At 44.7% G+C, this 26,669-nt stretch overlaps 1 protein-coding gene across 4 annotated transcripts in view; it reads left to right on the top strand.

Moving 5' to 3' along the window:
* Positions 1–26,669, top strand: part of LOC137425950 (inositol 1,4,5-trisphosphate-gated calcium channel ITPR1-like) — a 465,322-nt gene that overhangs the window by 65,628 nt on the left and 373,025 nt on the right. For all 4 annotated transcript variants that reach the window (XM_078776380.1, XM_078776381.1, XM_078776379.1 and 1 more), the window contains one exon: positions 16,394–16,480. In XM_078776380.1, the coding sequence (XP_078632506.1) occupies positions 16,394–16,480 (87 nt within the window). The remainder of the gene's footprint in view (positions 1–16,393; positions 16,481–26,669) is intronic.

Raw genomic sequence — 26,669 nt, 5'->3', positions numbered from 1 at the left:
CAGAGGGTCACCTTTCCCCTTGTATAGAGGGACGAGGGTACTCAGTTCCCAAACCACTGGAATGCGGCCTTCTTTCACCACCAGATTACAGATCTCTGTCATTCTCTTCACACCCCAACTTCCTGCTGCCTTCAACATATCTCCCACAACTCCCGTCGGCCCTCCCGCTTTTCCACTCTTCATTGCTTTTATCGCTTCCTCAACTTCCTTCTCAGTTATCTTCTCTGCCGGTCCTAAAACTGGGTTACTCTCTATGTTGCCATCCCATTCATTCTCTGTATTCAACAGCATTTCCATATATCTTTTCCATCTTCCTTTAATTCCATCTGGGTCGACAACGATTTGTCCCACTTCATCCTTGAAGCAACTCATCCCCATCACATCACACCTCTCTTTCGCTATCTGCTTTGCAATCCTGAATACTGCTTTCTGACCCTCTTCCGAATCCAAGCGTTCTCCGAACATTTTCCTACATGCCTCCTGCGCCTTTGCTTCCCTCTTTCTTTGCAGCCTTCCTGGCTGCCTTATAACTTTCATGCTCTGCTGTTTCTGCTCCCGTACCCTTCGCCTTCTGCCACTCTTTGAACTTCTTCCTCTTCTCGTCAATCCTCTTTCCAACCACAACATCCCACCACCATGTTTCCGAGTGCCTCGGTGGTCCTTTTGTCCATCCACATACCTCACCAACGGCTCCCAACAGACTAGCTTTCATTGACATCCAACCACTTTCAAGCTCAACCACATCATCCTCTACCCTACTCAGCCTCTCTCTACTCAGCCTCTCTTTTAATGCCTCCCTTACTGTCACCTCTTTCAACCTCCACACCTTCATTCTCGGTTGGTACTTCACCCGCCGAGCTCTCCTCGCACCTTTCACCCTTATGTCGCAGACAACCAAGTGGTGCTGTGAAACAGCCTCCTCCCCCGGGATCACCTTTGTGTCCCGGAGGTGCCCCCTATCTCGCCGACGCACCATCAGGTAGTCAACGGTTGTCGTCGACCCACCTGACGTGTATGTAACAAGCTTATTGTCCTCTTTGTGGAACTGAGTATTACAAATCAACAAATCAGCTCCATCAGCAAACTCCAAAATCCTTTCACCTTCTCCATTTCTCACACCATATCCGTAACCCCCATGAACTCCCTCAAAACCATCCATACTCCTTCCCACATGTCCATTCAGGTCTCCTCCCACCACAACAACTTCCTCATCTTTCACGTTTTCCATCAGCTTCTCTATCGCACACCAGAACTTGTCCTTCTCTTCATCGCTTCGACCAACCTGCGGAGCATATCCCGAGATGACGTTCACCAAGAGCTTTCCAATCATCATTTTCACCATCATCAACCTATCACTCACTCTAGTCACACTCACCACACTGTCTACAAACTCCTCAGAAAACAGGACACCAACACCATTCACGCCCTCTGGGCACCCTTGCCACACAAACTTGTATTTCTGTCCCTGCCTACCCTTCACCATTCTCACACCACTTCCCTTCCATCTCGTCTCTTGCACACAACATATGTCCACTCTTCTTCTGACCAATACTTCCACCACTTCTCCTGATCTCCCTGTCATTGTCCCCACATTCCACGTCCCAAACCTCAGAAACCGATCTCCACTTCGGGCTGCACCCTGCCCATATGTACTTGTGATTGTCATGGTTCTCTTTTTGAGGCAATGTTTTTATGGCCGGATGCCCTTCTTGACGCCAACCCTCTTAGTTGTCTCTTACGACACGCAGGGATACGGTGTACCTATTCTGACCAGGGTACACACTGGGAGACGTTTAAAACATGTAAATTCTGGGGGGGGGGGGGGGGGGCGTCAGCATCACGGCTGCGGTTTAAACATATTCCAACAATATCCAAACAGAACGATGAAAAAACAATCCGGGAAAAGTCTCCAAGCGAGAACGTGGATTTGAGAAAGAAGGAGCAGAGGCGGAAGAAAACGAGATACAGGGGGCGGGGCACAAGCCGAGACGAGGAGGAGAGCGAACAAGCACGTGTCCGGGAGGAGAGAAAGAATCAATATAGAATTATTTGTCTAGGGAGGTGAGGTGAGGGGGAGAAAACAAAATAAAAGAAACAAGCAATACAGCGAAGGAAATAACCCAAACCGACAAAACACCGACGGGGGGAGGGAAGCCCCAAGTCACCAGGCCGCGCACGAGGTACGACTCAGAAAACGATTAACTACACACAAGTTTGCACGAACCACAAACCAACACCAACTAGAAACACACAATAACACGTACACAGCAAAATAACCAGTGGAAATTTGACAAAGACAAGAATGGGAAAACACTCAAACTTCGATGCCGTGGAGAGCTCGAAGCACGCCTCACTCGCCCGAGGAACCGGAAGTTCATATTCAATTATGTATTCAATACTTCAATTCAATACAATACAATACAATACATGTATTCAATACTTCCACCCCCCCCCCCCCCCCACTCTCCCCTCCCTCCTCTTCCCCATCTCCCCCACTACCCCATCTCATAGGATACATTTTTCAATCTTGCTGGGAGCCAAAACTTTGCACCTAGCCTTGAACTAGCCAATCAGCATAACTGCTGACAGAGGAATGGAAATGACAGAGGAATGGAAAATTCTATACTATTTTTAATATCTATGCCCCAAGTACGCCTGTAGCTCGGCGAGTTTTTTTTAATGACCTTGGGACACACCTAACGTCCCTCGACAGCCAAAACGCCCTAAAAAACCAAGACAATCATGTTTGTATTGGTGGAGATTTTAACTGCACCCTCCAACCCCAACTAGACAGGAACAGTGCAGAGCCCCATCCTGCCTCCACAATCCCTCTCACCAAATTTTAAAAACAAATGAATTTGACAGATATATGGCGGGTACAGCACCCATCAATCGGGCAATACACATGGTGTCGATGCATTCAGGGTAATATTGTACTTGCTCGCTTGGACAAGTTTTATATTAATCCTCCACTTGAACGCCTCGTTCTGTCATCCAAAATTTGCCCATCAGGATTCTCGGACCACAGCGCAACATTTCTCAAAATTTCTGCCCCCTGCCCGAAACACAAGAGTGCTTTTTGGAAATTTAATAACAACTTACTTGATGATAGTACCTTTAAGGACATTTTTCCGGAAATTTGGAATATTCTGGTTGCCTCCCAAGGGAATTTCTCAAACCTCAGACAATGGTGGGATAATGCCAAAACGCACATCAGACTGTTCTGCCAATAATATCGTGCGTATGGTGTTCAAGAGGAAAGAAAAACCACAACCTTACTTGAAGATGAAATCCTGGAATTACAGGAACAGCTTCAGGGAACTGCAAGTGTGAGCTACCAGGGAATGAGGCAACAAATCCATGGAAAAACGGCCTTACTGAATTCCATATCCGAAAGGCGAGCACAAAATGCTTTATTGCGCCTGAAGATGAGGTACATACACGACCTTGATGCTCCAACCAAATTCTTCTTCAGCCTTAAAAGGGGGGCCTCTTCGTCAATGATTACACGCTTGCTCCATGATGGGGAACTCCTTCATGAAGATGGCAGAATCAGGGAATGTGCCCGGAAACATTTTAAACAACGGTTTATGCGGCATGACATTAACCAGGATGCAATATCGGAACTTGTTTCTAACCTTCCAACATTGGCGGAGGATCAGAAGCAGCAGTTGGAGGATCCTCTTAGGTTACCTGAGCTCACCGCTGCCTTGAAGGCCTTGGAACCTGATAAAGCCCCTGGACTGGATGGGCTGACTCGTGAATTTTTCCAGTTTTTTTGGGACGCCATTGGACCTCACCTACTGCGGGTATTGAATGAATGTTTAGAGGATGGACAACTGTCGTGGAGTTGCCGGAGAGCAGTCACCACCTTAATTCCTAAGAAAGCGGACACTCAACTTATAGAGAACTGGCGTCCTATTTCTGTTTTATGTACGGATTATAAAATTTTAGCCAAAGCCTTGTCTAATCGAATGAAACCTTTTATGAATGTACTAATAGGAGAACATCAATCCTTTTGTATTCCTGGACGTACTATTTTTAATAATATCTTTCTTATCCGTGATACCATTCGGTTTTGTAACAATTTTAATATGAATGTTGGTCTGTTTTTTATTGACCAAGGAAAAGCCTTTGACTGTATTGACCACATGTACCTTTTTAGAGTTTTAGAGAATTTTGGGTTTGGACCTATTTTTATCTCGTACGTTAAACTTTTGTATTGTAATATATCCAGTGTTCTTAAAATTAATCAAGTATTGTGTAGCCCCATTGCTGTACAACGGGGAGTATGGCAAGGTTGCCCGCTATCTGGACTTTTATACTCTCTTGCCATCGAACCTCTTCTGCTCCAATTACATACGCACATTTCTGGCTTCACTGGATCAATTCTTACCACACCGCTAAAAGTCTCTGCCTATGCAGATGATGTCTGTATTTATATAAAAAATAGTGCTGACGTCACTGCGGTGGCTCAGGCACTAAAAACATATTGTCAGGCTTGTTCAGGCCAGGTAAACTGGAAGAAGAGTGAAGCCCTTTGGATAGGACCTGGAGATTGCCCGCCAATTGTCCTACCAGGAGGAGTGAACTGGCAGAAAAGTGGCATTAAATACCTCGGTATTTTCCTCGGAGACAACACCTTTGAGGAGCAGAACTGGGTGGGATTACCGGACAAGGTAATGGCAAAACTGGCCCGTTGGAAAGGACTTCTTTTTCAACTTTCGTACCGCGGAAGAACTCTCGTCATTAACAATCTTGTCGCCTCTATGCTATGGCATAAGATGATATGCCTACAACTGCCCGGGAGCCTTCTTATTACACTGCAAAAGAGCATTGTCGACTTTTTCTGGAGCGGGAAACACTGGCTCCAACCCCCCGTGGCATACTTACCACTCACTGAAGGTGGCCAAGGTCTTATTGATATCCGCAGCCGGATTATGGTCTTCCGGCTTCATATCGTGCGCCAACTTGTATATGGAGATGAAGCCCTACTCTGGAGGCCTCTGGCTAACTGCATATTGCAGCTTACATGCAAGCTGGGTTACGACCGAGAACTTTTCTTGATGAACCCTCATCAAATCGATTCATCCTTGCTGCCCACCTTTTACCAAGGGGTGATGAACGCCTGGCAAGCCCTGTCCTTTTCCCGTGAAATGGCAACATACAACATGGAAATGTTGTTGAATGAGCCCCTATGCTACAACCCCTTCCTGGAAAACAGCTTGAATAATAGGGGACTCGTTCAACGTTTTGTTGATGCCAAGCTTCTGCGAGTGAAAGACCTCATGACAGAGTCTGGGCGCTGCCGGCTGAGTGCTGCCGCTGTGGCACAAAAAACCGGAATAAAATCTGTCAGGATCATCTCTCGGTTCCTTCAAGGGATATCCACAACGTATCGTAATACCTGCGAGGAACTTGGCCCTTCCCCCGAGGAAACAGCGGGTGACTTCCCCAAACTCCTAGTCTTCAGCCCGCCACTTAATCTGTCCCCTGGCCTGAACAGCCCTGATGACACTGCATTATCCCTTCCCGCCTTTCCAAAGAAAACTTTGTACAACGCGTGCGTTAAAATTTTATACGCAAAAACATTTTCTGAGCACCCGAGGCTTCGATGGCGGGATGTTTTAACCCCAATACCCCCCAATTGCCCCAATTGGCGAAGTTTTTATCTCTTGCCTACTCCAAAGTATGTTGGAGATATTCAATGGAAACTTGTACACTGGATTTTACCTTATAATGTTTTACTGAACCGGTTTTCTACTGCTAACTCTAATCTATGCCCTTTCTGTGCATCCATTGAAACCCTACCGCATATATACCTTGTAGTGGGGCGGCTTAGCCCAAATATTCAAAAGAATTGTGCATTTTGTGATACAAGCACCAAATTTGGCACACTAGTAGACTATCATATTATGAAAAGATCTGGATATTGGGCCATCTCAGATTCAGAGATTTGATTTTTGCAAGATTTGCAGATTTTGCAAGCTGAGATTGCAACGCCAGGGACGGCCGACTCCTTCCTACGAGCTGCCCACGTCACCCGCACAAGAAGAGCTCATTAAATCACTGTAGCGGCACTGCACATCCTGCAACACCGTGCGTATGAACGCCACTGTATGACATATGCTGATGATGCAGAAGACCTGCCTGAGTTCGAAGACTGGTGTCACCAGAGAGGAGAAGACATTCCCAACTTTCAGTACTGGGCAACTGTGCTGGAACTAGAGATGTTGGTACTGGTCTACGTGCGTTCTCTGCGGCAGGCTTCATTCACGACGTACCTTGATGCCCTGACGGAACTGGTCCCATGGTTCCATGCCTTAGACCACACACACTATGCCAGGTGGGTCCCTGTTCACCTGAGGGACACGGTTGCACTCCCAATGAAGCACCCAGATGTAGCCAGAGAATTCAGGGCTGGCAACTTCACTGTACAGAAGACGAAGAAGGTGTTCTCTTCGATCCCAATCGAATCGAAATCTTGCAAAAATCAAATCTCTGAATCTGAGATGGCCCAATATCCAGATCTTTTCATAATATGATAGTCTACTAGTGTACCAAATTTGGTGCTTGTATCACAAAATGCACAACAGGTTTGCTATGCTGCTACACTATGAGTGTGAACGATTGCAACCTCTTTTTACATTCCTTCAGGAACGCTTTGTGAAGCTTGGTTCCCTCTTCAATCACAATGTTTTTATTTATGGTGTTTTAGGACCGTCTTCCCTTAGGAATGTGGTTTTAATGAATTTTTTAATTGGCCAGGCCAAGTTTGCAATTTATAAATCCAGGAAGAAAAAAATGGGAAACGCTTCTGACTCGTCATGTGATGTACTGCTCACCCTTAAGGCTCTTGTAAATGCAAGACTAAAGCTAGAATACCGGTTTTTTTTAAATGAACAAGAATTTAACATGTTTTAAAGAAAAGTGGGTTTTTAATGATGTCATATGCACACTTGATGATGATGATTTGATAAATAACTTTTCCTTGAGACCATTTTTATTGTGTTTTGTTTCTTTATGACTGAACATAACTGATTTTCTGTACTCTTGTAATAAAAGGAAGAAACAGTCAGTCTTTCTCTCTCACTCACTCACTGGCGCCCTCTTCTGGACGGTTGTGAGTCAGGCGTGGGTGTGGCAATCATGGCGGTTGTGGGTATTGAGCTGTGAGTACGGTGCTGTGTTGATGGTCTTTCCTATCCTCCTTTCACTCCATTTGTGTCCTTGTACGAGTTTGTGAAGTTTCTCCGTGTTTGCCTTCTGCTCTTGAGACAAGTGAGGGAGAGAGAGACAGCACGGTAACGGTTAGCCACCTGTATTAATTTATAACGTGGGTTGGTTATATCGTGCCGATTATTTATTTAATTAATTCTGATTTGTTTGGTTAGTTTATTGCATTGTTACTGTTTAGATTGTTTAGTTTATTGCCGATAAATGGCTAATAGGAATAGTCAAAGGACTGCTGATCGTGTTAGTGATGAGGTGTTATCGCGTAAGCACGGGCTGTGCCTTGTTCCGCCGGAAGACGTGCAAATGGACGATGTTCTACTTGCAATCGGGGATTTGATCGGGGTAAATAACATTCGTGCTGCGTCTCGAATGAACCACAAAGTGGTGGTTTTCGTGTCACAAGTTAGCCTTGCAGACATCGTGGTGCAGAACGGGTTAACTTTGGGGAACGACCAATTTGTTCCGGTATCGTCCATGGACACGCCGGCGGTTAAAGTTATTTTAAGTAACGTTCCGCCCTTTCTGAGGAATGAAGAAATCCTACGAAAATTAGGGGAGCATGGGACTGTCGTCTCACGAATTATCACGGTCCCCCTGCGAACCAGGAACGGAAGGCTGAAGCATGTAGAGTCGTTTAGACGTTTTTGTTTCGTCGTACTAAAGGATGAGGCGAAACAGCTGAACATATCTATAAATTTTAAAATAGGAGATCATGATTACCGGATCTTTGCAGCTACTGAGACCTTGATTTGCTATACATGTGGGGCATACGGACACACTCGGCAGTATTGTCCTGATGTGAGGAAGAGTTACGCCGCAGCAGCTGGAGCACCCCCCCCCCGTAAATGACTTGAACGACCCTGTAGATGAGCCAGGTGTAGAAAAAAGGTCAACACCGGAATACAAGGGTGCGGGTGACAGTGGTGCTGGTGGAGAAGCCCATACGGTAGTGGAGCAACCATATGTGGAGGAGAGGCTGCAACCTCAAGAACAAAGGGACTTTGAGGAGGTGAAGCTGATGGAGACCGAGTCGAGGAGAAACTTGAAACGCTCTCTTGCGAGCGATGAGAATGGAGGAAAAGGAAACAAAATGGTTCTCGTGCAGGCAGATGGTAATACAGACCAACCTGATGACCATGAGCAAAATGGTAATGCAATTGGTAGAGATGGGAATCTGCCCATTTCACAGGATGTAGAGAATCGAAGCATTACCGGGCGTGTCACCGTGTGTGATGGTGGACACCCTGCACCATGCGACGAGCAGTTAAGGACCCTCATCTCAACGGAAGATGATGAGAAAGAGATTGACAAGTCGGTGGCAGACAACAACGATGGGGTAGTTGGTGCCATGCAGGCGCAACAAAAATACCATGGTGACAATGACACAGATTAGGTGCCAGTACCTGACACACTACTAGGTGAGAGTGGGGTCGAGGCTGATGAGGAAGGATGCAGTCTTGCTGCCCTGAGTGAGACTCAGAAGGAGCAGCTGAGGCAAGCAAAGGTGACAAAAGGGAAGGTCATTGATTTCTTAAACGAAACGTTTAGACAACGTCATGTTGTAATTAGAGATCATTTCCCTGATGTTCAAGCTTTCATTAAGGCTTCGAAACCTCTTTTACAGAAAAATGACCCCGTGCTCTCGGAGCCTCAATTTCAACGTCTTCGTAAAGCAGTAACAAAGGCGAATAAGGAATTGCAGGTGGAGGGTGAGCTACCACCTTAGAATGACAATGTGAGAAATACATATTGCCTCCCTGAACATCAATGGGGGATGTGCCCCCTTACGAAAAATTCAAGCAATCTAGGCAATGGAGAGGGTAAAAGCAGATGTCATTCTATTGCAAGAGACCCATGCCACAAACAATATGGCAGCTGAATGGTGTAAACTTTTTAAAGGGCAATGGTGGCTGAGTGGGGTTTCCACACCCAAGGCTGGTGTTGCCATCGCCTTAAGTCCCAGGCTTCCCACTCAGAATGTTATTTATAGGGAGGTCTATAAGACACATTTGATAGCGGTGGAGTTCTACTGCAATACACAAAAGCTTATTATAGTAAATGTGTATGCACCAAGTGAACCTATAGAAAGAAGAATATTCTTTTCCACATTGCGGGACTTTGTAGAGGGACTGGATCCAGCTGCTCTCACCTGTATCGCAGGGGACTTTAACTGTACAATTGATCCTTCAGTTGACAGGAATGGACATGAACCCCACGGCGCTTGTGCAAAGGTGTTAGCGAGCCTCATCAAGAACTATTGTTTTGTAGATGTGTGGAGGGTACAGCATCCAACGTCATGGGCCTACACATGGTGCAGATGTCATGATAGCGTCATATCAAGGGCAAGGCTGGACAGGATCTACAGTCACGTGAAAAAGTAAGTACACCCCATGTAAAGTTTTGACTTTTTCAACATATTTCAACATACAGCTATTTGATCTTCATTTCAACAATATTGATAGATAAAGGTGATATAATATAACAAATATCATGAAACATTTACATTTTGTAGTCCATTGTATAATTCAAATAAACATAAATGCAAATTTCGCATGTGGAAAAAGTAAGTACACCCCTACATTTATCACTACTTCAAATACCTAAAATTAGAATCAGGTGCACCAGCTCAGGTGCAAATGATGAGAACGTCGTTAGAGGGGATCTTGGAGGAACCTGTCTTATTTAAACCTCAGACATTTAGTTTGGTTTGCTCTTTGTTGTTGAAGTGTGCGGCGTCACCATGCCTCGATCAAAAGAGCTCTCTGAGGCCTTCAGAAAGAAGGTTATAGAAGCCTACAAGTCTGGGAAGGGATTTAAAAAGATCTCCAAACAATTTGAAATCAATCATTCGACTGTCCAGAAGATCATCTACAAGTGGAGAAGATTCCAAACAACTGCCAACTTGTTCAGGCCAGGCTGCCCCTGCAAGTTCAGCCGGAGAGCAGACCGCAAGATGCTGAAAGAAGTCTCTAAGAACCCCAGAATGTCATCACGGGACCTCCAGGTAGCTCTTGCCACTGTTGATGTCAAAGTGCACGAGTCTATCATTAGAAAGAGGCTGCACAAATTTGATCTACATGGGAGGTGTGCCAGGAGGAAACCTTTTCTGTCCAGAAAGAACATCAGGGCAAGACTAAAGTTTGCCAATGAACACCGAGGCAAAGATCAGCACTTCTGGAACAATGTGCTCTGGACAGATGAGTCAAAGGTAGAGCTATTTGGCCACAGTACCAGAAGACATGTTTGGCGAAAACCAAAGACAGCATTCGACCACAAGAACCTGATACCAACTGTAAAGCATGGTGGTGGAAATATTATGGTTTGGGGCAGCTTTGCTGCATCAGGGCCTGGGAAGCTCACCATCACAAAATCCACTATGAATTCTTCATTGTACCAGAGGGAGCTTGAGGATAATGTGAGGCCATCTGTCGGAAAGTTGAAGCTCAACCGAAGGTGGACCTGGCTACATGACAATGACCCTAAACATACCAGTAAATCCACCAAGGAATGGCTGAAAAGAAAGAAATGGAGGGTTCTGAAATGGCCAAGTCAAAGCCCGGATCTAAATCCCATTGAGATGTTGTGGGGGGATTTGAAATGAGCTGTGCATGCAAGAAACCCCTCAAACATCGCACCAATGCAGAAAGAATTCTGCATGGAGGAGTGGGCAAAAATTTCTCCCAGTCGATGTCAGAGACTGGTAGACAGTTATAAGAAATGCCTACTTGAGGTTGTTTCTGCCAAAGGGGGCAATACCACCTATTCGAGCCAAGGGTGTACTGACTTTTTCCACATGCGAAATTTGCATTTATGTTTATTTAAATTATACAATGGACTACAAAATGTGAATGTTTTATGATATTTGTTATATTATATCACCTTTATCTCTCAATTTTGTTGAAATGAAGATCAAATAGCTGTATGTTGAAATATGTTGAAAAAGTCAAAACTTTACATGGGGTGTACTTACTTTTTCACGTGACTGTATATCAATAACCCAATGCTGAATGTGGTGTCCACTACCCAAATACTCCCAACAGGGTTTTCAGATCATAATTTAGTGTCAATGTCCTTTAAATTACCCCTGACATCAGGAGGTAGCGCGTACTGGTCACTCAATACTCGGCTGTTAAGTGATAAGAAATTTAAAGATGCCTTCCGAACCGTGTGGGGGAAAATCCGGTCCTCTAAGCTTGAGCATGCCAACCTTCGCATATGGTGGGACCTTGCAAAGTGTCAAGTTAAAACGTTTTGTCAACAGTATAGTCTGTTTACTACTAAAATGCAAAGTCCCTCAATTGACTCATTAAAGGCCGAAATTTCAGAATTGGAACAGAATCGTAATGGGGCTGGGAAAGATTTGGGATATGATCAGTTACTATGGACAAAAAGGTCGTTACTGACCGAAATGGTGAGGCAGCGGGCAATGGGTACCATGGTGCGTATGAGGATGAGTTACTTGACTTTGGATATGCCAAATAAGGACTTCTTTAGCTTGGAGAATTCGGTTAAAAACTCTCAGCGAATTCATAAGCTCTGTACTGCTAATGGGTCAACGGTTACCTCCCAACTGGAGACTAAAGCGGCCTTGAAAGCATGTTACTCTGACCTGTATTCTGCCCAGAGTATCAGCAGTGAGGCGATACAGGAGCTGATTGCTGGGCTCCCAGAGGTCGAGGAGGACAGGCAACACAAACTGGAATCGTTAATTTCCCCTGATGAACTTGAAGCAGCCATGCGAGGCTTGAAAGATGGTAAAGCCTCGGGGATTGACGGGCTGCCTGGAGAGTTTTATAAGACATTTTGGAAACTTGTGGGACCCGATCTGCTTGGAGTCCTTGACGAAAGCCTTCGTGCTGGAGAACTTACTCTGTCCTGTAGAAGGGCGGTCGTATGCCTTTTGCCGAAGCCTGGGAGCATTCAACTCATTGAGAACTGGCGACCTGTTTCATTAGTGTGTGCTGACTACAAAATCTTGTCTAAAGTATTAGCGAATCGGCTGAAAGAGGTGATCAGCTCTGTCATACAGCCGGATCAAACCTACTGTGTTCCTGGATGGTCCATGCATGATAATCTGTTTCTGGTAAGAGATATTATTTCCTGTAAAAAGTATGTGCCTGCCAGTTTTGGGTTATTGTTTCTGGATCAAACAAAGGCTTTTGATCGTGTTGATCATGCATACTTGTTTTCGGTTCTTAAGGGGATGGGTTTTGGTGAAACCTTCACAGCATATGTTAAACTGTTATATACAAGCACTTTCTGTATGTTGAAAGTAAATAATAACTTATGCTCCCCCTTTCCCTTTCGACGGGGTATCCGCCAAGGCTGTCCTCTCTCGGGACTGTTGTACACAATTGCCCTTGAACCACTTTTGGCATCTTTCAGGAAACGATTGCCTCAGGATATGGGGGTAGAGGGGTCAAAATTTGTCGTAACAGCTTATGCTGATGACGTTTGTGTTTTACTTAAAGGCCCGGGCAGTGTAGCTGCAGTACAGCAGTGCTTAAAAGACTTCTCTGCAGCCTCTTCTGGTGAAGTAAACTGGAGTAAAAGTGTAGCTTTGTGGTGTAGTTCAGGTAACCCCTCGGTCATATCATCACCATCACTCCCACAAAATCTGGTATGGAAAACAGACGGGGTCAAATATCTTGGGGTTTATCTTGGAAACCATGAAATGGAAATGAGGAATTGGGAAGGAGGTGTGGAACAAATCGCATATCGTTTAAAATCATGGAAAGGACTACTGCGGTCTCTTTCATACAGAGGCCGCGCTCTTGTTATCAATAACCTGATTGCAGCGAGATTGTGGCATAAAATCATTACCCTGCAGCCACCCAAGGAGCTGATCCCTGCCATCCAGAGGAAGTTGATAGATTTTTTTTTGGAGTGGCTACCACTGGCCCAGTATACTGTACCCAGCATATTGTACTACCCTCGAAAGGAGGGGGGCCAAGGAGTCATTGATGTATCTGGGCAGCTTATGGCTTTTCGCCTGCAGTCTGTGCAGAGACTACTGTATGCGGAGGAGCTGCCCTGGTGCCCATTTGCACATTTTCTATTACAACAGGCTGGTGAACTGAACTATGATCGGCACCTTTTCTTGGTGGACCTTGAGAGTGTCCGCAGTGCTTCACTTCCCGCTTTTTATCGGAGTTTGCTGGATGCATGGAAAGGCCTTGAGGTTAAACGTTGTCTTGAGGCATATAATTGTCGTAATTTCCTCCAAGAGCCTCTGTTCTATAACAGCTTTTTCCCATGTATTCCTCGTAGCCAGGCTTTAATTCAAAAATGCATTAAAGGAGGCGTAAGCAAAGTGAGTGATCTAAGGGATGCATCTGGAACCAAGTGAAGGTCTGCTGGTGTGGTGGCGACAGGTGTTTGTGTAGCGTCTGTTCGAGTTGTTCAACAAAGTAAACATGTAGTCGTAAAAAAATTCAGGCAGCTAAACATTGGCTGGGAAGGCGCCGGAATTGTCGAAGATTTTCGGCTATCTTTCCCCGAAATCAAGGTGCTGCCCTCTGTCCAGTCCAATGATGATGGGTTTCCCTCTCCCTTTCACTTAGTAACTAAGGCTGGTGTCCTTAAACTCGTGAGGGGGGAAGAAGTCTCATCCCTGTCTGGTGCAATGCGTGTGGCCTTGTGGTCAGAACGGTTAGGGCCGGGTTTCCCTTTACTCCACTGTGGCATAATATGTTTGTTCCACCCATCTATGGGTTCTCAGCGGATATCCAATGGAGGCTAACACATTGGGCTCTCCCCTCAAACACTTTTATTCACCATTTAAATGCCTCGGTGCCTGTAAATTGTCCCTTCTGCGAACAGGAGGAGGATCTCTTTCATGCATATGTCCAGTGCAGGAGGTTAGCACCTCTATTTTCTGTGATTGCACACATTTCTTATAAATTATCTTTCACTTTTACCTTGCATATGTTTATTTTTGGTGTACCCTTTACCTCCTCTTGTAAAAATGCTGGTGCCTTGATGAATTTCCTGATTGACATTGCAAAATATGCAATTTATAAGTCAAGGAAAATTAAGATTGATAAATGTTATGGTCATGACGTCATTCCCATATTTAAAGGGCTGGTGTCAGCAAGAATAAGGCTGGAATTTGATCACCATATGAGTAACGAGAATGTTGAACTTTTTGAATGGAAATGGTGCACTAACGAGGCCTTGTGTGTGGTTCAGGACTCGAAACTCGTCATGATGTTTTAAGAATTGCATCAAGTGTGTGATGCTTTGTTTTTGTTGTACCTTTTTTTTCCCTGCCCCTGCTTGTAAATACCTCTGCGGTATGGATTGACCTGCTTGTGCATTTTGTGGAAATAAACTGTGTTCAAATTCAATTCTCATTCTCTCTCTCTCTCTCTTTCTCTCCCTCTCTCTCTGTCTCTCTCTCTCTCTCTGTATCTCTCTCTCTAACTCTCTCCTAACTCTCTCTCTCTCCTAACTCTCTCTCTCTCCTAACTCTCTCTCTCTCCTAACTCTCTCTCTGTCTCTCTCTCTCTCTCTCTCTGTATCTCTCTCTCTAACTCTCTCCTAACTCTCTCTCTCTCCTAACTCTCTTTCTCCTAACTCTCTCTCCTAACTCTCTCTCCTAACTCTCTCTCCTAACTCTCTCTCTCTCCTAACTCTCTCTCTCCTAACTCTCTCTCTCCAAACTCTCTCTCTCCAAACTCTCTCTCTCCAAACTCTCTCTCTCCTAACTCTCTCTCTCCAAACTCTCTCTCTCCCCTAACTCTCTCTCTCCCCTAACTCTCTCTCTCCTAACTCTCTCTCTCTCCTAACTCTCTCTCTCTCCTAACTCTCTCTCTCTCCTAACTCTCTCTCTCCCCTAACTCTCTCTCTCTCCTAACTCTCTCTCTCTCCTAACTCTCTCTCTTTCCTAACTCTCTCTCCTAACTCTCTCTCCTAACTCTCTCTCTCCTAACTCTCTCTCTCCTAACTCTCTCTCTCTGCTAACTCTCTCTCTCCTAACTCTCTCTCTCCTAACGCTCTCTCTCTCCTAACTCTCTCTCTCCTAACTCTCTCTCTCCTAACTCTCTCTCTCTCCTAACTCTCTCTCTCCTAACTCTCTCTCTCCTAACTCTCTCTCTCTCCTAACTCTCTCTCTCCTAACTCTCTCTCTCCTAACTCTCTCTCTCCTAACTCTCTCTCTCCTAACTCTCTCTCTCTCCTAACTCTCTCTCTCTCCTAACTCTCTCTCTCTCCTAACTCTCTCTCTCCTAACTCTCTCTCTCCTAACTCTCTCTCTCCTAACTCTCTCTCTCCTAACTCTCTCTCTCTCCTAACACTCTCTCTCTCCTAACTCTCTCTCTCTCTCCTAACTCTCTCTCTCTCTCCTAACTCTCTCTCTCTCTCCTAACTCTCTCTCTCTCTCCTAACTCTCTCTCTCTCTCCTAACTCTCTCTCTCTCTCCTAACTCTCTCTCTCTCTCCTAACTCTCTCTCTCCTAACTCTCTCTCTCTCCTAACTCTCTCTCTCCTAACTCTCTCTCTCCTAACTCTCTCTCTCCTAACTCTCTCTCTCCTAACTCTGGCATGGTCCTGACTTCGTGAAGTGGGGGTACACCATCTTGGATGTGGGGGACCCCTGGGTTGCTCCTAGGAGATCGATCGGCTGTCTCCGTGCCGTGGGCTTGGTCGAGAGAACTGTACAACAATAGCACCAACGGCGAATAATGAATTATTTTATTATGGAAAAGTCCTTGTCACATTCTGTTTTGTTGCTATGGCCATTTCCCATTGCTATAACAAAGCAAGTAATAATTAGGCCTTACTTCAGTAGCATACTGGGATTTTATCTTTGAGAGGAGCCAAGGGAGCAGGTTATTTAAATTGCCCTTTTTGCAACAGCTTGGCGCAGATAGGGGTAGTGATTAGGGAAGTGGGGTGGGTTAGGAAGGAGATGAGTGAAATGAGTCTAATGGTGTTTTCGGGAATAGATGAGGTTGATTTTTCATTCAAATCCCATTAGACACCGCATGACCAAGTCACATGTTCTATATTTCAGATACCGCTGGGCCCTGCAGCCACATTGGATAATGTTTGGTGAAGCCATGCTTCCATCCAGTGGACCTGGTTGAATCGTTAATGGCACATTGCATTCTTGTTTGTTACATTAACTGTGGAGTGTCTGTGCTTTGTGTTGCTAGCATGCCGCAGAGCTCGAGAAAAAGCAAAACGAGATGGAAAACAAGAAACTTCTTGGCTCAGTTATCCAATATGGCCACGTCGTTCAGGCAAGCTTGCCACATCACCTGCACCTCTCGAACATCCGAGTTTCCGGTTCATAAATTATTATTATTTTTTTTTTCAAAACTTGATGTCTTTTCTGAAGCTCAACAGTTTAGATCATATTGAAAGGAACTTGGCATGATAATTTTTAGCCTCACAAGGTTGCCGTGAACATTTTTTTATGACGGTGGTTATTCAGATGAGCCAGGTGTGATTTCAAATGTATTTTGTGATATGTGATTTCAATTTATATTTTCTTTTGTACATTTGAAAATGAGGTTGAGACGGTATTTTGTGGAGGATGGGAGGATCAGATATGATCATGAACCATACTCTATACAGAGTGTCTGTGCTGCCAAAGCAGTTTCTGGGGCTCGTGTTTCAATCCTGGACAGGTTGCCACTCCAACACAGGAAGTCAGGGCAGGAATTTAGAATTTGGCCCGAGTGGCCGCAATAGCTCGACTATTCTTCCGAAGGACACCATGGGATCTTTAACGTCCACCAACGAATGCCGGCAGACGAGACGCCCAGTTTAACGTCCATTCAAGGGATGGCACACACATTGATTAATCACCTGCCTGTGAAACACCTGGCTGACGGTTTGTAGGATTCAAACCCAGGTTAAGAAACCCAACAATTGCCCCCATTCACCTTCCCAAACCCCAAGTTCTCAACCTCCGCCTCCCAAACCCGAAGGCGTCAATCTCCTCCCCACTCCAAGCCTTCAAAACCCCCTCCCCAACCCCCCCCCTCCATCCCATGACAGAAGTCCTCAAACACCACCTCCCCCACCTCTTCCAACTCTGTCCCATCTTTACTCTCCCTCCCCCTCCAAACCCAAACTCTGTACTCCCCTCCTCACCCTCCTCCCACTCGTGAAAGCAAATGGGTAGGGCATCCCCACATTGATCATCTTCTACTATATAAGAGAACCGTTTGTCTGTGTGTCGCCATTTTTCTCAGAGATGGCTAAACGGATCTTCTTCAAACTTTCAGAGGTTCATCAGTGAGTGTTTGGGAGTGTTTTAGGCAAAAAAAAGTTGGTTTTTTTTGGATAAAAAAAATCGCTCTATAATGCATAAGCCTTTTTGATTAATGACAGTTATATACAAGTATACATTCGCATAAATAAAGTTAAAACAATTACCAGACATTTGAACACAAATAAATCAAAAAATTCCGGAAGTGGTCGAAGTTGGTAGTACGGCTTCTTCTTCTTCCTGAACATCATCGTACTTAACTCAGAAACATGATGAACGGTACATTCACGAGCATATATTCAACAAAAAGGTAAAATGATGATTTGACATTTGTGATGGATTCTGATTTGGATGTACTGTAATTGTTTTTCTATTATATTTGCCTGCGTTTCAAATATGCTAATGCTTCTTTTTCGCTTGAGCAATGCTGGGTACTCCAGCTATAAACGCTTATTTACTTTACTCTGGTACAAATACAACTTTGTCTGGGGGAGGTGTGGGGGGGTGAAACATAGGCTATGTTGCCGCGGCCTCATGCGGGGTGTGGGGGACTGGCAGACGGGTGTAAATTATCTATGTAAATGTGTACCGTGTAGCGCCACCTGGTGATGGTGACAGAGGGTATTACAATTTCTTTTTTTTTTACCTGAGCAACACTGAGGTTAAAGCACTATTTGCACAGGTAAATTTTTCCTCCTTCCCTTCCCCTCCCCCCTCCCCAAAACGGAGGGGCCTGTCAAAGCCCCCGCTCCTCCCCCCCCCCCACAAAAGATGTTTGTCGTATATCTTCCCCATCTTTCCCCTCCCTCTCCCTTCACCTCTCTCAACGGAAACAGCAGAAATTTTGACGCTTTCCCCTCCGCTATCATGCCATCACCAACTTCACAGAAACCACAAATGAAACAGCTCCTTCAGGTTGTCTGTCCAACTCACAATCCCACGAGATATGCAGAAACGAGATATGCGGAAATATGTAGAAACCCCGTGAAATTGCAACTCTCAAGTGACCATTAGCAGCCTAATTGTGGCAAGAAACGAACCTAAACCAATAATTATCTTCTTCCTGATGCATATATACACATCGTTGAAAGTAAATAATGATGGATGTTTTCTTTCACAATGTCACAAGATTTCCGGAAGTCCTCGGAGAGTTTTAAGTCAAAGACCTTTATAACTAGAGAGTTCATAGAACACGTGACCCCACGCAGTGTTTAACCCGAACTGAACTGGGTGATTTTGAGTTTTCCCTGACTGATCTCGGCGTTCAATTGTCCGAAAATTTGCACACGTGTAGATCATCACATAATGAGCGCGATGGTGAAATGATTTTTTTCCTAATATGTTAATTTGTCCAATTATTGCCTAATTATATTGTTCAATAATTATTCAGTATGGCTTAGCAACATGCTAAAACACAAATAAGAAATTACATGCCAATGAATTCACACCATCAGTGTCCTAATGCATTTAACCCTTATTCACATGTGTTTGTTGTACATAAACATGAGAGGAGAAGTCGAAATCCCCAGCAGTTGCAAAAAATTGCGAATAATATCAAAGGGGACCTCCCAGTTCCCCACCCCCCCTCCCTCATTGCAGTTAGGGTTAAGTTTACACTTCAAATAAAATAAAATAATGATTTTAAAGATCGTTTAAAAAAAATTCCAGAGTGTAGCGCTGTTGAAGCAGTCTTGAACATCAACATTATACACCACCGTATTTAATGTCCAAGTACATCTATTGGGGACGCCACTTCGTGGTGATTGTACACATGGTGGTTGCGATTTATACAGTGCATTCAGAATGTATTCAGACCCCTTCACTTTTTTCACATTTTGTTATGTTGCAGCCTTATGCTGAAATCGTTTAAATTCATTTTTTCCCTCATCAATCTGCACTCAATACCCCATAATGACAAAGAGGAAACAGGATTTTAGAAAGTTTTTGCAAATTTATTAAAAAGAAAAAACTGAAATATCACATTGACATAAGTATTCAGACCCTTTGCTATGACACTTGAAATTTAGCTCAGGTGCCTCCCATTTCTCTTGATCATCTTTGAGATGTTTCTACACCTTGCTTGGAGTCCACCTGTGGGAAATTCAATTGATTTGACTTGATTTGGAAAGGCACACACCTGTCTATATAAGGTCTCACAGCTGACAATGCATATCAGAGCAAAAACCAAGCCATGAGGTCGAAGGAGCTGCCTGCAGAGCTCAGAGACAGGATTGTGTCGAGGCACAGATTTGGGGAAGCCTACAAAAAAATCTCTGCTGCATTGAAGGTTTCCAAGAGCACAGTGGCCTCCATAATATTCTTAAATGGAAGAAGTTTGGAACAACCAGGACTCTTCCTAGAGCTGGCCGCCTGGCCAAACTGAGCAATCGGGGGAGAAGGGCCTTGGCACGAGAGGTGACCAAGAACCCGATGGTCACTCTGCCTGAGCTCCAGAGATCCTGTGTGGAGATGGGAGAAACTTCCAGAAGGACAACCATCACTGCAACACTACACCGATCTGGGCTTTATGGCAGAGTGGCCAGGCGGAAGCCTCTCAGTGAAACACACATGAATGCCCGCCTGGAGTTTGCAAAAAAGCACCTATAGGACTCTCAGACTGTGAGAAACAAGATGCTGTGGCCTGATGAAACCAAGATTGAACTGTTTGGCCTCAATTCTAAGCATCATGTCTGGAGGAAACCAGGTACCGCTCATCACCTGCCCAATACCATCCCAACGGTGAAGCATGGTGGTGGCAGCATCATGCTGTGGGGGTGTTTTTCAGCAGCAGGGACTGGGGGACTGGTCAGGGTTGAGGGAACAATGAACGGAACAAAGTACAGAGATATCCTTAATGAAAACCTGAAACAGAGCGTTCATGACCTCAGACTGGGCCGAAGGTTCACCTTCCAACAGGACAATGACCCTAAACACACAGCCAAGACAATGCAGGAGTGGCTTAGGGACAACTCTGTGAAGGTCCTTGGGTGGCCCAGCCAGAGCCCTGACTTGAACCCAATCGAACATCACTAAGAGACCTGAAAATGGCTGTCCACTGACGGTCCCCATCCAACCTGACAGAGCTTGAGAGGATCTGCCGAGAAGAATGGCAGAAAATCCCCAAATCCAGGTGTGCAAAGTTTGTCGAGTCATACCCAAGAAGACTCAAGGCTGTAATCGCTGCCAAAGGTGCTTCAACTAAGTACTGAGTTATGGGTCTGAATACTTATGTCAATGTGATATTTCAGTTTTTTTCTTTTTGATAAATTTGCAAAACTTTCTAAAATCCTGTTTCTCTTTGTCATTATGGGGTATTGGGGTATTGAGTGCAGATTGATGAGGGAAAAATGAATTTGAACGATTTCAGCATAAGGCTGCAACATAACAAAATGTGAAAAAAGTGAAGGGGTCTGAATACTTCCTGAATGCACTATATAATACATTGTGACTCCCACCAGGGAGTAATGCATTCGATCGTGTGTGTGTGTGTGTGTGTGTGTGTGTGTGTGTGTGTGTGTGTGTGTGTGTGTGTGTGTGTGTGTGTGTGTGTGTGTGTGTGTGTGTGTGTGTGTGTGTGTGTGTGTGTACGTACCAGTGGGGCATGCTTTCATACTGCAAGCAACTACTCGGGTGCATCCTATGTGCAGACATAATAAATATCAGCTCTCTATATTTGATGAAGTTGTTTGTGAAAGAGCTTTGTATATTTTATGAAGTGGATTGTGCTTGCATGCTTCTAAGCAGCTAAAAAAAACTCTTGCAAATCAATAATTAGTGATTAGAATGAGCTCTTTATTTAAAAGTTTACAGTTATTGTAACTTTTAATTTAAATACGGCAAACATTATAAAATGAGAGGTGTAAAAATCGCATGTTAGCATTGCCTAGCAACCAGTTCAACCTAGTAACCCTGGTGTTGGGCTAGCGGCTAGGGTGCCGGCTTAGGATCCTAGGATCCTGGGTTCGAATCCCGGTCGATCGCTGAATTAACGCCAGGGGGGTTGACTCAGCCTGTCATCCTTCCGAGGTCGGCTAATTGAGTACCAGTTCACTGGTAATTCCCTGTTTGTCGTTAAAGGCGGCAAAAAGGGTTGGCGTCAGGAAGGGCATCCGGCCGTAAAACATTGCTTCAAAAAGGGGACCGAAAAACAACAACAACCATGGTTCCCGAAAAAGGCCAACCCCCGCTTTGCGGGGAAAAATGGCCTCTAAAGGTGGTTATTTTTTTATATTATTGTGTTGGATCACATGAACCGCAGAGAGCAGGCCTCAACTCTGACAAGCAAACTTTCAAATAACCCCACAAATGTGCATCATCTAAGAGTTACAAAAATGTTATGAAAGTTTACTTGTATGATTGTTCATGGCACTTACACAATAAAACGAGCCTGGTGTTGGCTTAGCGGTTAGGGTGCTGGCTTGGAATCCCAATATCCTGAGTTTGAATCCTGGTCGATCGTTGAATTAACGCCAGGGGGGTTGACTCAACTTGTCATCCTTCCGAGGTCGGCAATTTGAGTACCAGCTCACTGGTAATTGGGACATGCATCAGCGGCACAAACGCGCTTCCAGAAAAAAATGATGCAACCAGCAGCCACAGGCTGCATACGAAAAAACAACAACACAATAAAACAATACACAAGTTACAGAATTTACTAATGCAATTACCGTCTTTCTTGCCAATCGACCACGCAATGACCGCATGCCATTGCAATATCTTGGCGGAAATACTGATCAGATCACGTGACCTGGCATACACGTGATACGGCGTAATAGGACAAAACAACATCTCTAACTGTCGTACTGTCATTGTAACAGGCGATAAACCATTGTAAAATATTACCGATCACACTGCAAGCAACTACGCGAGTGCATCCTTCGTGCAGACAAAATAAAGACAAGCTTTATACATGTGTGGATTGTGAGAGACCTTTATATTAAAGAGCACTAGGTTTCAATGATGTACAAGCCAAAAGACAAACTGAAAATGCTCCATATTCATAATTAACTTCATCAAAGAATGACCCAAAAAAAAATGGCAACTTATGTGACTGGAAATGCAATACCATATAATTAAACATGTGATATTTAGTATGCTATCATTGGTACAATTACTTGGTAATTAACTTGCTAATTACTATGATTACATACTAATTATCAATATTTAAAACATATCAGTACTTAAAGCACATCATGGATAAGAGACATAGACATCGGGATCACTTATAATTATTGCTTCCTTTCTAATGTACTAGGGCATGCCCGTACTATATCTATATCTAAAATTATATCCCCCCCCCTCTATTTACATGAAATGGTTTGGTCCAAAGCGAACGGCTTGCGAGTGGTGACAATCCCCCCCCTCTATTTACATGCAATGGTTTGGTCCAAAGCGAACGGCTTCCGGAGTTTGGTAAAGAAATCGCCATCGCGTACACAAACGCGCAGGAAAGCGAATGAATCGCAAATTCGTTTTTATTAGTTGTAAAACATAGTTTAACGCCAACATAGTTTGCAAACGTGAAATAAATGAATACGCTCTCAAATGTGCCATCCGAGGCAGAGTGTGCCCGCCACGTTCGGCACACGCGATCGTTCGCTGCTCTCTGATTGGTTGAATCGTTTTTTGGACATAGCTCGGTAAGTAATTGTCCGATTAATATGAAACCTTGAAAAGGCACATCCTCGGGTCCCCAGCAATATACCTGGCAAGTTAAAAGTATATCGGACCCGTGGTTGTCGAGAAACAGCGGTCACAGACAAACAAACAAACGTACAGACAGACAGACAGAGATTACTGGAATTATAGATAGATAAAGTTCGGTCTCTTTTGACTGTTTTAATTTGAGCTCAAATACATCAATAATTTGTGATTATATTGAGCTCTTTATTTAGACATTTACAGCTATAGTAATTTTAATGCACACAAAGCAATCTAGAACAGCACTCGGTAGAAAGCATACCTCCACCTGGTGAACAGTTTACGTTTTGTATTCCACTGATAGGCCGGATCTGGATTCGTACGTGAACCAAAATCTAATTGTCACCGAACCAATTCGTCCACCAAGTTTATTCATAACTCATCCATAACTTTTTTTTATATCATGTTATATATCGCTTTTCACCCTATCACCCAATGGTGAAGAATCACTTAAAAATTATTGTAGCCGGATCCAGATCTTCACCAAAATCTAATAATTTCGTCCTTGAAATCCACACATGCTACCTGTCTGCCAAATTTCGTCCTGATCCATCCACAACATTTTGAGATTTCTTGTTCACAAACAGACAAACAGACACATGGGTGAAAACATAACCTCCATCCACCTGTGGTGGTGGAGGCAAATATATAAAATAAGCGGCGAAGGAGGCCCTTGATAACATTGCCTAGCAACCAGTTCCAGTGTTAACTCCATTGTCTTGGGTCATGTGACCCACAGTAAGCAGACTAAGGCTGCACCGTCAGACATTTATTCGCGGATATTAACAAATTTTCCTCAATTTCAACCGAAAGTTTTTTTCCCAAGTAAAAAAAAAAGGTCTTGATTTTGGAAATCGAATTCCACATTTGAAAAGCATAGGGACAAAGCGGCCCTGGTCTCGTTTGGTGCATGTGCACTGTGCTAATCCCCACCGTGTGTGTGTGTGTGTGTGTGTGTGTGTGTGTGTGTGTGTGTGTGTGTGTGTGTGTGTGTGTGTGTGTGTGTGTGTGTGTGTGTGTGTGTGTGTGTGTGTGTGTGTGTGTGTGTGTGTGTGTGTGTGAGAGAGAGAGAGAAGGAGAAGGAGAAGGAGAAGGAGAAGGAGAAGGAGAAGGAGAAGGAGAAGGAGAAGGAGAAGGAGAAGGAGAAGGAGAAGGAGAAAAAGAAAAGAAAAAAAACAAGAAAAAAAAATAGAGAGACAGAAAAAAAGAGACACAAAAGCACAACAACAGTAGAGAACGGGGTCATCGGGAGATCTGGGGCGGGGTACATGGGATAAACAAATGGACACTACTTGGACTTTCAGGAAAGAAAACGGAATTTGAAAAGGTGTATTTGTGGTGCATTAATGGGGGTAGAAAATATGAAGGTTTTGGATGGGGGAAGATAATAGTTGGTGGTGAACAGCTGTTTTAAAGACCTGGAGGAGGAGTGGGATTACAGGTTACAGAACAAGTTTGATTTTCAGGGTGTTTCACCATTTTTTCACAGTTTTGCCCTTTTTGGACTTAGTAAATATGACATATTATACATGGGCCAGTTTTCGAAACTTTTCCCCCTTACCCTTTAACATATTGAACTGAAACTTGGTACATGGCTTTAATTATGACAAGTTACAGAAACTGCAACTTATTCTGTAGCCTAGCATACCTACAACAATTTGGCCTACTGCATATGCCTCACAATTGCTGAGTGCCTGGAACAAGAACATTGATTGGGACCAGTCGGGGACATGTATTGCAAAGCAATTCTTCTTCTTGTTTCACTTGCAGTTGATATATTATATTGTTGCGGATCTCCCGAAGCCCGTTCGACGTTACAAAGGGGGGATTAAACCCCTTTTTCCCCTTGGGTCTTTGTGTCCACGATGCCGAATCGCCACTTCCGCAGAAAGTGTGAAAAAGGGTATCGGGTCGACTCCGCTCGTACCTTTGACCCACACTGCCACGAAAGCTGGGACCGGACCTCGCACAAGCCATGCTTAATCGAGTACGCCCGAGCGGTATGCGTATCACGTGACTCATGCCGTTACTTTTATGGAACCTGATTCGAGCGGTTCTATTCGTACTATGCTAGGCCAATTAATGGAAGGGACGGGAACAGTCAAATCAGAGGAAGAACACAATTTATTTATAATGTACAGGACGAAGAGCAGGCACTTAAACCATGTTACTTAAACCCAGACACAGGGCCCACTCACGCACACGGGGAGAAGAAGAAGAGAAGTTCGCGCGCCAAACGCGCTTTGCCGTCGGTCGCTCTGGGGCAGCTCGCCTGGCGTGGCCCCCTGGCGGTCATGGCACGTATGCAGGAAAAGGCAGGCAGGAGGAGATCGCGCATCTGTGGCCCGGAACGGGTCGTCTTCTCAAACGCGATTAATACAGCGCAGAGCGCAGGGCACGGGGCACGGGGCAAGTTCGTGTACAATGACTATAACCGGCAATTGTCCAGGTGCTGGGCGATTCTCTCTCTCTCTCTCTCACTCACTCTCACTCTCACTCTCACTCTCACTCTCACTCTCACTCTCACTCTCACTCTCACTCTCACTCCAGCTCAACCCAACTCAACTCAGAACTCCAACTGGACTCAACTGACTCACGATACTCCCCGGCTCTGACTCGACTCCGATCCCGACTCCAACTTGAACTGATTCTCATGCGTTCTGAGGCAGGGGTACCCGGGGCAGGGTTTTATGGCTCCGCCCCGGCCTTACTCGAATGTTCCAAGCCCCACCTCTCGTCGCCGTGGTAAGCCACTCCCCTCGAGCCCTGATTGGCGGCTCGTTGCTTACCGGGCACTCCCCCTGCAGCTCCTCCCTTAGGCCTTGCCAGACTCGTTCAGGCCGAGCACGTGGCATTCCAGCGCCAAAAGACCACCCTACTCACGGGCCTGCTCAAAGCAAAACTAACACAGGAAAGGACTACGCTTACATTCACTAAGAAATAACTGAACTATCGCGAGGCTACATGTTGTGGTGCGTCTACCTACGAGGGGGATTATCCTTTATTCCAAAACCACAACAATATATTCCAACCCCAAAAACTTGGCTTCATTTGTCGAAAGACATTGCACATTCATCAAACAGACTTCAAAAAGTAAGGGCTCCCTCCCCAATTAACTACTGGGATTACCTGACCTAGATGGGTGGATTGTCATTCAGTATGCTCAATGTGGTGGAATGATAACAACGAAACAAATCAAAAATCGGCAACATATATCGTCTGTTATCTTGATGCTCTTATGCCACTCACAAATGATAACCCAGGTAGCACACCGACGTTGGGCCAACATTGGCTATCGACGTTGGCCCAATGCAGTTTTTTTTCCGTTGGGCCAACGTTGACGCAATGTAGGATGGCTTTTACACCATATTGGCAATTTTGGACTGACGGAAACCCGCTTGAAACCGTTCCGACCTTTGCAGAGCTATTTCCAACATCAGCACAACGTCGGTGTGCTATCTGGAAATGTATGCTTATCCATCACACATTTGGCGGACTACATCATAAACCGA

This window comes from Myxine glutinosa, chromosome 4 (assembly GCF_964187855.1).
Source record: "Myxine glutinosa chromosome 4, kmMyxGlut1.1, whole genome shotgun sequence".
NCBI lineage: Eukaryota > Metazoa > Chordata > Myxini > Myxiniformes > Myxinidae > Myxine > Myxine glutinosa.
Note: the sequence above shows the minus strand (reverse complement) of the source record. Positions and strands in the feature narration are given on the sequence as shown.